This window comes from Manacus vitellinus, unplaced genomic scaffold, assembly GCF_001715985.3.
Source record: "Manacus vitellinus isolate BGI_N305 unplaced genomic scaffold, ASM171598v3 scaffold_119_pilon, whole genome shotgun sequence".
Lineage (NCBI taxonomy): Eukaryota > Metazoa > Chordata > Aves > Passeriformes > Pipridae > Manacus > Manacus vitellinus.
In genome coordinates this window covers 493,695-504,350 of record NW_021938894.1, presented here as the reverse complement: position 1 = coordinate 504,350, position 10,656 = coordinate 493,695, and the positions used below count along the sequence as shown (strand labels likewise).

Here is a 10,656-nt window from a genome sequence, read left to right as displayed (position 1 = left end):
GGACACTTCCAGGGATCCAGGGGCAGCCACAGCTTCTCTGGGCAACCTGGGCCAGGGCCTCACCATCCTCACAGGGAAGGATTCCTTCCCAATATCCCATCTATCCCTGCCCTCTGGCAGTGGGAAGCCATTCCCCCTTGTCCCAGGTCCCTCCAGGCCCTTGTCCCCAGTCCCTCTCCAGCTCTCCTGGAGCCCCTTTAGGCACTGGAAGAGGCTTCAAGGTCCACATAAACTGAGCCCAACTATTTCTTGTGTTCCCAGAGCAGCAGCTGATCCCAATGAGATCCAGGACATTTTCCTGGGTCATTTTTTTAACACCAGCTTTACTTTCAGCCCTGGGAGAACTGAAAGAAGTCAGTTAAGGTTTCCTGTGCAGTGGAGGCAGGAGAGATGGTTCCACCTCTTCCAGACCACTCAGGATTTGATGACTATTCCAAAGCATGTGAATTAAAGAACCACCAGTAGCACAGGCAGCACAAACTGATCCTTCCAGTCACAGCAGCCTCAGAGTTTGGCTGCTCTGGAACTCCCTGCCCTGTCTCAGCACTGACCCATCTCTACATCCTCCTTCACCTTTGTTAGCTGTGCTGCAGCCCAGCCACAGCACATCCATGGAGCTCTGAGACCAGAGAAGCACACAGGGAACTCAGGGAATTGCTACTGGGGGTCAGAGAGGCAGGGTTTTCCTAAAGCAGGAGCTGAAGAGCTGCTTACAGCAGCTCCCAGGCAGGCAAAGAGCCCCCTCAGCTCTCGGAGGTTCCCTTCATGGCCATCCTGCGTTATCCCAAACCTTCCATAGCAGTGGGAAAGGAGGGGAACCCACACAGGCAGTGGAAGAGCTGAGTACTCGAGTTAGAAGCTTCTCAGCTGCCTGCTCCCCTGCCCAGGCCCCCGTTGGACACCATTCCCAAGGGCTGCCACAGGAGCAGTCCCAGCTCCCCCGAGGCCGCACGTTCCCGCTCCCCACCCACCTCCTCGTTGCTGGTGTACTCCACGATCTCGGTGCACAGGTTGCTGCACTTGATGGTGCCCAGGTTCTGCTGGTTGCTCTTCCTGTTGCAGGAGTCCTTGTAGAGCATGTAGGGGGTGCCAGTCTCTGTCTGGGACTCGATGATGGCGTACCAGAGCTGCTGGGCCTTCACCACCCTGCGCACGCGGCCCTGCCGCTCGTAGCTGCAACGGGCACGCGGTGCCGTCAGCCCCGGGCTCCCACGGGCAGGGACAGAGCCCTGCCCCACACAGCAGGTTCTCAGGCAGCCAGGAGCCCCCTCACTGCTGAGCTCTGAGCTCTGAACGAGCACAGCAGGGCAGCAACACTGCTCTCGTTTAAGGGAAGCAAATCTTTCGCTGCAACACCCACACAGCAAGTTCCAAGCAAAGCCACTGGGAGCTCCAGGTGGGGATCACTGCAGGACTTCCCTCTCACCAGCTGAAGTGACCATTCACACACAGCCCCACCTTGAGCAGGTCCCAGTGTGAAGGAAACACCCCCCTTCTTCACCCTTTTATCAGCATGATAATGACCCCCCTGCCCACAATGCTGTGCCTTGCCCAAGATCCCACGGGCAGCTCTGTGAGAGATGACACAACTTACAGGTCTGTTCACTCTCTTACCTCTCATACAGTTTCTCAAATTCCTCTCCCCAGACATCATCCAGGCCAGGACACTCATTTGGGCACATCAAGGACCAGTCCTGTAAGAAGGAAAAATATTCAGAGGAAATCTTCATGGACCCTTTTAATTAAAGCTGCAGCTGCCCCATCCCTGGAAGTGTCCAAGGCCAGGTTGGACGGGGCTTGGAGCAACCTGGGCTGGTGGAAGGTGTCCCTGCCCATGGCAGGGTGGCACTGGGTGAGTTTTAAGGTCCCTCCCAACCCAAACCAGTCTGGGATTCTGTGTGAAACACAAGCAGACACAGAACAGTTTACTGAGGAAGTGTTGATGCTTTAAGGAAACTCCACAGTAAAAATTTAGTCAACAGTCTGAGTATGTAAGTCAGGGGCTGAAAGATTAAGCCCTGAAGTGAAGTATCCCACTGGAGCTGTCCAGCTCCATCCTCTACCTGCACAGCCAACTTCTCAAATGAGGGGCAGCAGCTCTCTCAGGAAATTCCTGAGCTCCCCCCAGGGCTGCTCTGTGTCCCTCCATCAACAGACCTACTCTGTGCCAATCAGGCTTCTCACCTGGTTGGTTTCCACCCGTTTCATGAAGAGATCAGGGATCCAGAGGGCAAAGAAAAGATCTCTGGCTCTCTGCTCTTCTTTCCCAGTGTTCTTCTTCAGGTCCAGAAACTCAAAGATGTCCAGGTGCCACGGCTCCAGGTAGATGGCAAAAGCCCCAGGTCTCTGGTACATGGAACACAGCCAAGGTCAGAACAAACTGTCCTAGGAAAGAAAACCTCCTGCTCTGCTCCCGAGTGCACACAACACCCCAAGCTATCTGGGAACTGAGGGGGAACACCAGAGTAAAAACACAAGGGGGGAAATGCCCTTTTTTAATCGTGTGTCACCCACGACCACTCCATCAGCTCCCTGACGTTACTGGGACAGCCCTTCCCAGGCGTGGAGCCTCTCCCTGTGAGCCCAGGTTCCCTCTGGACTGGAACTAAAGCCAGGCCAGTACCTTGTTTCCCCCCTGGTCCACGTAACGGGCGGTGTTGTTGTAGACCCTCAGCATCGGAACGAGCCCGTTGGAGTTTCCATTTGTCTGCAGAGGCACAGGAGAAACATCAGTGCTGAAAAGAAACTCCCTGGAGAGACAGGCCTGCATTTCCTGCGTGCCTTCCAGCAGTCTGGAAAGCTCTGGCACTGAGAGCCAAGAACTGATCACCCCCAGTTATTTGTAGTCCCTTCACCAAATCTTTTCTTTTAATATAAATAAGCTACTGGTCCCAGAGTTAATAAAATGTCTCTCCTAACTTCTTTCCTCTATTATGTCACTTAAAGGCTTGCAGGGGTTACAAAAAGTGTGACAAAAATCCCCAAACACACATCCACAGATGTTCTGGGGCAGTCAGAGATAGAGAAAGGCAAAGGGCCAATGCACCAGGGAATATTCCTAGGCTGCTAACACTAAGTAAGCTGGAATTGTCTGCTCAAACAGTGGAATAAGATCCTCTTTTTGGAAGGACTTCTATTAGGAAGCCAAAACCCCAAGGGAAACCAACCTTTCTGCCTCAGGGCAAGGGAAGGACCACTGAGTGAGACTCACTGCTGGGCTGAACTGGGTCAGCAGAAGCAGCACCGGTTTGGCAACGCAGAAAAAGCCATTTCCTGAGAGCAAACCCAGCCCAGCCCTGTGGCAGGCCCCTGCAGACTCACCCCAGCTATGTAGCTGCCCGTGGCTCGGATGCAGCTGACGGCCAGGCCGATGCCCCCGGCAGACTTGGAGATGAGGGCACACTGCTTCAGGGTGTCGTAGATGCCCTCGATGCTGTCGTCCTTCATGCACAGCAGGAAGCAGCTGGTGGGAACAGAGGGCTTTAGTGCACAAAGGGGGAAAGGGAAAGTCACGAGAGTTTCACCAGGTTGCAAAAACCAGGGTGAACACGGAACCTTTAACGTGCTCCTCAAGGGAAACCCACGGGGGTGAAGGTGGAGTAAAGGACGGCCTCAGAAAACATCAGGAGTTGTAGCTGCTGCTATCTCTGTTATCAAACATTTTTAATCACAGAATCATGGAATATCCTGAGCTGGAGGGACCCCCAAGGATCACCCAGTCCAAGCCCTGGCCCTGCCCAGGACACCCCACAATCTCCCCTGTCCCTCAGAGCATTGTCCAAACCCTCCCTGAGCTCTGGCAGCCTTGGGGCCGTGCCCACTGCCCTGGGGAGCCTGGTCAGTGCCCACCACCCTCTGGGGGAAGAACCTTGTCCTAACACATTGATATAAAGCATTATAAAATATAAACCTGTATGTTATATCTCTATACTAAAATCCTATTAGTTATGCTTGCTGCCTCTGGCACGTTGCAGCAAACAACTACCAGGATTCATTTCGTAACCTGCAGCAGACCATGCACATCAGGAACTTCTCAATACAACAGAGACATGCAAGGATTTCCCAAAAGTTCACAGAAACCCGTGTATTTTTACCCAAAGACGGGTTAAATTTGACAGCAGCTGCTCAACACTCCCTCAAACACTCACAGACACCCAGCTGGTGATTTCAGGGGCCATGGAAGCAGTCCCCTTGCCCCCCCTGCTCCCTGCCCCTCCCTGTGTGGCAGCCCGGGTACCTGGAGAGCTGGGGGCGGTTGGTGCCGGCGTTGAAGAGCGTGGGGGAGGCGTGTGTGAACCAGCGCTCCGACAGCAGGTTGTAGGTCTCGATGGCAGCGTCGATGTCGTCCTTGTGGATGCCCACGGACACCCGCATCAGCATGTGCTGAGGGCGCTCGGCGACTGCAGGACACACAGTCACACAACGGGCTGGCTGGGTTGGCAGGGACACCAAGGACCATCTCCCTCTACCCCCTGCCATGGGTAGGGACACCTCCCACCAGCGCAGGGTGCTCCAAGCCCCGTCCAGCCTGGCCTTGGACACTTCCAGGGATCCAGGGGCAGCCACAGCTTCTCTGGGCAACCTGGGCCAGGGCGTTACGACCCCCTCAGAAGGGCATGGTAACCCAGGTTGTTATTAATAGATCCCTTGGGGTGGATTAGAGTGAAACAACACTGAGTGGTGTTTGTAAATATATATATATATATGTAGAGATTATTTTAGAACAGTTTGGTTGCAAAGGAAAACAGGTATGGAGCTGCCAGGGGAAAGGTTTTCAGAAGAGTTGCTTGAGGACGGAAAAAACCAGTGTTGGCTCAAGGAAACTTTGCTGCCTTGGAAGCCCAGCCTGGGAAAAGGTTCTTTCCCGGGAATAGCTTTACATGTCTCTCTCTCCCTGCCTGCCAAGGAGGCTGACTCCCTGGGACAAAAGAGAAGGTTTCACAGACATGCCTGGGGCCACTGCTGGGAACAGAGAGACGATGAAATGCAGGGCAGAAAGGCACCTTGATGTCATGTGCATGAGGAAGAGGCTGATAGAAAAACCACCAGAGAACAGAGGAGAACAGGTTCTCCCTTTGTCATCAGATGGCCCAGCGAGGAGTGCTGGGTCTCCTGGGCCCCTGTGGCCACTCTCCTGGTGACAGTGACCCCCTGGAAGCCTGGTTGGAGATGGGGTCTGTGCCAGGCCCCGGCCCACAGGCCATGGAGTCACCTGAGCACGAGCTGCCCTGCAGGGCAGCAGGTTGGTCTGCAGTGGAGCTGTTGGCCAAAGGGCAGCCTGGGGGCCTGCCCACACCATGGCTGGAGCTCCTCACCCAGCCCCTGCCCAGCTGCACCGCCCCTCGCTCCGGCCAGAGGCACTGAGGGGTCAGTGAGCACAAAGTCCTGCCCGGGAGGAGTGGCCACAGATGTCCAGCAGCAAACGGTGTCCACCCTTCCTCTCCTCTCAGGACCTGCCTCGTGGAGATGGTCTGCCATAGCACTCTTCGGTGGCAGGTATGTGATAATCTATTTTTCTCTTATTCTCCTCCCTTCTTCTTTAATCTTTTTCCTCACCCTAATCTTTTTTCTCTCTTCTTCTTTACTCCTTTTTCTTCTCTTAGTCTCTTTATTTCTGTCTTTCAGTCTCTTTTCTTACTTTATATTTAGGGCAACTCAAAGCCAGTGGGTTGGACCCTGCTCAGCTGTGTGTGTGGGTTTGTGCTGGGTCAGCACTTGTGGAATGCTCTACCTTGGCTGTACGTTAGGGTGAACTTTTGGAGCCTGGAATGTATTTTTAAAAGCAACACACCCGGGTGAGCGCGCGGCTCTGGACCAGGGTCTGACAGGTTGAAGTCACGAGAGACTGGATGATTTGATTACTGGGTGGAATCAACCAACTCCATGTCTGGGAGGGCCCAGGTGGGAGGCCCCACCCCTCACTCTGGTCCTAAGTCCTGCCCTGGAGGTGTGGCCACAGCACCCCGAGCACATAAATAGAGGAGCGCGCGGTCCTCTCTCTCCCCTCTCCGGAGCCCGTTGCCGCCGCATGGAGCCAGACTTCCAGAGCATTCCTTGGTGGTGAGTCACGTGGGGTTGGTGTTCAATGGGTGCTTTAGTGGAACGCTTCTCCTCGGTTGTATGTTACCCCCATGAACCTTTGGCCAAGACACAAACCTTCCCCCCGAGTTTTGGGAAAGCATGTCGGCACTTCCTCTTCGTAACTTCAAGGTATTCAACACTCGCAGTAAAGCCCGAGGCTTGGGGATTGGGGTGTTGGAGAAGTTAGGTGGGAACTCTGCGTACGTGGGAGTTCTCCCGCTCGGGCTGCCGAGATTCCGCCTCGTGTCTCCGAACGGCGCGCGCGGTTCCCGCCAGACGCCGTGTCCTTCCTGGTGCCACACCAAAGGGACTTTGGCCCGGCACGGCTCCAGGGGTGACTGAGCCGCCCTGCCCTGGGGCGGTGCCCGCTGGCTGGGCGGTGTGATGTCTCCAGAGGACAAGGACATTCCCCTCCTCACGGCGTTACATCTCCACTCCTTTCCCTGTGTGCCTTGCCGAGTGCCCCTGCACGTTATTACGCCCTGCATTTCCATTCCCGGTGGGAATGCTTCCTTGAGCGCAATGTCAGGGGCAAAGGGCATCGGGAGAGTTGCCTGAGGAGAGAAAAAATAGCCTTTGCTCAAGGAAATGTGCTGCCCTGGAAGCCCAGCCTGGGAGAAGGTTCTTCTCCATGACCAGTTCCTGTGTGTCTCTGAAGTGAGACAACGTGCAGGGACCTGTAGGGTGAGAGACCAGTTTAAGGCCATGGTGACCATCCTGATTGGTTACAGGAAACACCTCAGCACCCAGAGGGGGCATTCCCAGGAATCCATTGTCAGATGATCGTGGGTGCCACAGAAAGGGACAAAGAGACCCCAATGGCTTCCCGAAAGTCCTCAACAAAATGGGGAGACTTCCCAGCAAGAGACTGATAGGAAGCACGAAAATAACACTTAAGGAAATGTGTAAGGACAAGCAAGAGGAAGAAAGGACAAAAGCAGAAAGATACAGTCAGTACCCATTGGATCCAGCGAGGAGACGGGGCAGTTGCAGCTTCAATGCCTGCTGGTTGAAGTGGTGGTCGTGGTCCTGTCACAGTGATGGTCTTGATCCACGGGGGGAGTCCAGCCAACTCAGAGCTTTCATGAGTTATATCACCCAGGTTCAGGTGGGAACACCTGGTACCTCCTCTGGGGTGGGGAGTTTTACAACGGGTGATGTCAGGGACATGTCAAGAGCCTTTGACTGAAGGTGCTCCTCAGAGGGGTTCTCACAGCTGAGCCATCAGGACATTGGCCTGATAAGGACCATCCCACCTTCCAGGATTTGCCTCTTACCAGCCTCTTCCCTCACCTTGAAATCCAGTTTGTAGCTTCAGGTGTGCACAGCCTTTTGCACTGGGATAGCTGGACAACAGCACCCTCATCTCACCTCCAGGTCCTTTCCCAACCCGAATTAGGAGCCATGTTCAGTGAGGGGTGGCCTGGGTAGATGAGCAGCTGTTTCTTTGCAGTTTGCTACAGTGGACAAGCCTTTTGCTGATGTTAACAATGTTTAAGCCATTAACCATTTCAGTCTCTGACACAGGGCCTCTGTCAGGATCCAGTTATTAAAAGATGCCTCTGTTTAAATATAAGTGCAAATGAGACCCCAAAGTCAATAGTGCGGTTTTATTTAACTGTAAATATGAGAGAGAGAGAAAGAGAGAGAAGGTCTTCTCAGTGCTGAGGGTCCCAAAGTCATGCTCCTGGGGCACCACTTGTATGCAGTCCAAGTCCTGGATATTCACAGGGAGTCTCAGATGTTCCCACAGCTTGGGATGGCATGGGAGAGAGCAGTTGTTTTCCTTCCCCACAGCTTGCACAGTGGAACTTTGTTGGTGTGCTGATTTCAAACCTTCACCTTCGTTTAGGTCTGTAATTAACACTTTCCTTTCTCACAGTTTTCCACAGTGGGAATTTTAATTTGAGTAGGTTACCCACGTTTGTCTTACCAGGCCTGGTTCCTGTTGTTGCCAGTCTGTGCTTATCACAAATTCCAGTGCTGTGAGGAGAGGCTGAGGGAGCTGGGGGGGCTCAGCCTGGAGAAGAGGAGGCTCAGGGGAGACCTCCTCACTCTGCAACTCCCTGACAGGAGGGGGGAGCCGGGGGGGGTTGGTCTCTTCTCCCAGGGAACCATCAGCAAGACAAGAGGGCTGGGTCTGCAGCTGTGCCAGGGGAGGGTTAGGTTGGATATCAGGAAGAATTTCTTTGCAGAGAGGGTGCTCAGCCATTGGAATGGGCTGCCCAGGGAAATGGTGGATTCTCCATCCCTGGAGGTGTTTTAAGGACAGACTGGATGTGGCATCAGTGCCATGGGCTGGGAACCACGGCGGGGTTGGATCAAGGGTTGGACTTGATGATCTCGGAGGTCTCTTCCAACCCGTCTGATTCTGTGATTCTCTGATCTTGGTGCCTCCTCGGGACTCTTTCCAGCAGCTCCACATCCTTCTGATGGTGGGGACCACAGAGCTGGAGGCAGCTCTGCAGGTGGGTCTCACCTGAGGGGGCAGAGGGGCAGAATCCCCCCTCCCATGCTGTGGGATCAGCCCAGCACACTGGAATTTTGGGGTCCCAGCACACATGGCCGGGTCCTGTCCAGCCTCTCACGCCCCAACTACAGCCAGGAAGCCGGGGAGGAAGAAGGCTCAGTGTGACAGTCACTGCCAGCACAGACACACAGAGCATGGCAACAAGGTACAAACAACAGCAGCCACACTTCTCATGGAATCACAGAGTAATTCCAGTTGGAAGGAACTTGAGATCTCCAGCCCAACTCCTGGCCAAAGAAGAGCCAGCTAAGAGCACCAGGTCTGTTTATTCAGGACTTTACCCAGTCAGGCTCTGAAAAACCCAAGAACAACCTGCTCCAATGCCCAGCTGCTCTCACAGAGGAGGAAAAAACTCACTCGGATTAACAATTACAATCCAATCAAGTATCCAATTATCTTTCATCTCTATGATATTACAGTTAACTTCTGACCCTTCTGGTGTCCAAGGATTTCCAAGCCAAAGGCCTGCAATAACCATCCCTGGCAGCACATAATTTAATTAAGTTGACTCAAATGAAGAAGTGCTTAGCACGAGGAACAGCTCTTACCTTTGGAGTTGATTTTCAGCAAGTAGGAGCGTTCGAGAGTCTTTAAAAAGAGAGGATGGATTTTAGCAGGCAGGCAGATTGGAATGTTTAAATAAAATCCTGTTAAATCCCAACTCCAGCAACTCCACACTCCTCATCCCAGGCCTCACTAGCCCTGCACTCTGCCCCTCCTCTCCTTAATAGCTTAATCAGGCAATTAATGACTGAAACCCCACAAGCCCACTGGAAGATTGCAACACAGAGGGCTCTGCTTTGGATTATGGAGTGTGGAGCATGGCCACGAAGTTCCACACTGCCCCTCCAGCCACAGGACCTCTCTGCAGTACCCAGAGCTATGGAAGAGTGGAACACTCCAGCCAACCCTCCAGAGAGCCAAACCCACCATAATTCCCCAAAACAATCCAACACAGCGGGGTGTGAGGGGAGCAGGAGGGGGGCTCAGCACACTGGGCTGGTGTGGGGGAGATGTTCCAGCAGCACAGGAGAGGATAAATGAGTGGGATGACACACTGAGAGCAACTGCTCCATAAAACAACAGGGAAAGCAAAAATCCCTGTTTTGGTTTATTAAGGATCAGATTATTTCCCTGAGGAATGGCATTCAACAACATTCAGTGTGATTGCTGTGAAACAGAGCCCAACAGCTACAAGGCCTTCCAGCAGCAAGGAAAACTCCACAGTTTATCCCACTGGGAGCTGCTTCGTCTGGGTTTTCACTCTTTGTCCTTCATAACCCCAGTGATGTCCCACCTCCTCCAGTGCCCCCCTTGCCCCATCCCAGACAAATCCATGAGCATTCCCAACAGAGTCTGAGCAATGTGCTCTTTACCTTAAAGCCAAAGTAGTTGTAGGAGAAGTCTCTGTCATAGATGATGGCGGAGTTGAGGCGCTGCCAGGGAACAACAGACAGAACTGACAGTCACAATCAGCCCTTGGGGCCTCACTGAGGTGGAACAATGCTGTCCCAAAACCTGAACCCAAACCTCTGTCCCCTCTGTGCTGCCTCACTTTGCTCCAGCAGAGGGTACTTCATGTCTAATCACTTGTGCTGATCGTGGCACTGGGGACACCCAAGGAAATAGATTCTAGTACAGAAACATCCTTATGGGAATGACCCTCCAGTCATTCCCTGCACTGGTTTCTGCATGGCCTTTTTGCCCTAGAACAAACATGGCTTGCTTAAAAAATTGAATTCTGAAAACTTATAAGTGGAGAAAAACAGCTGCTTACATCTTTGTTGGCCAGAACTATGTCCAGAGTTTCTTTGGAGATCATTGGGGAGTGCTTCCCATTGTGAGGGTTGATGTAGTTGTAGAGATCCTCCATCACATCTGCAAAGAAAAGGGAAGTGAAAAGGACATCCCCAGGCCTGCACCTGCACCACCTGGCACTGGGACTAGGGATGGAAGATGCAGGAATGTCCACCCTCTAAAACAACTCCCTCCGGCCCCACAGCCACACCACTGCTGTACCTGCTCAGCACGAGGCTGTTCCCCTG

At 53.4% G+C, this 10,656-nt stretch overlaps 1 protein-coding gene across 1 annotated transcript in view; it reads right to left on the bottom strand.

The window, feature by feature from the left end:
* Window positions 1–10,490, bottom strand: part of RRM1 (ribonucleotide reductase catalytic subunit M1) — an 18,878-nt gene extending 8,388 nt beyond the window's left edge. The window contains exons 1-9 of the mRNA XM_029965757.1: window positions 10,389–10,490; window positions 9,988–10,047; window positions 9,160–9,199; window positions 4,238–4,400; window positions 3,322–3,463; window positions 2,624–2,707; window positions 2,185–2,346; window positions 1,615–1,694; window positions 972–1,173 (exon numbers count right to left, since the gene is read on the bottom strand). Of these exons, the coding sequence (XP_029821617.1) occupies window positions 972–1,173; window positions 1,615–1,694; window positions 2,185–2,346; window positions 2,624–2,707; window positions 3,322–3,463; window positions 4,238–4,400; window positions 9,160–9,199; window positions 9,988–10,047; window positions 10,389–10,484 (1,029 nt within the window). The 5' untranslated portion in view covers window positions 10,485–10,490. The remainder of the gene's footprint in view (window positions 1–971; window positions 1,174–1,614; window positions 1,695–2,184; window positions 2,347–2,623; window positions 2,708–3,321; window positions 3,464–4,237; window positions 4,401–9,159; window positions 9,200–9,987; window positions 10,048–10,388) is intronic.
* Between the last annotated feature and the right edge of the window lie 166 nt (window positions 10,491–10,656).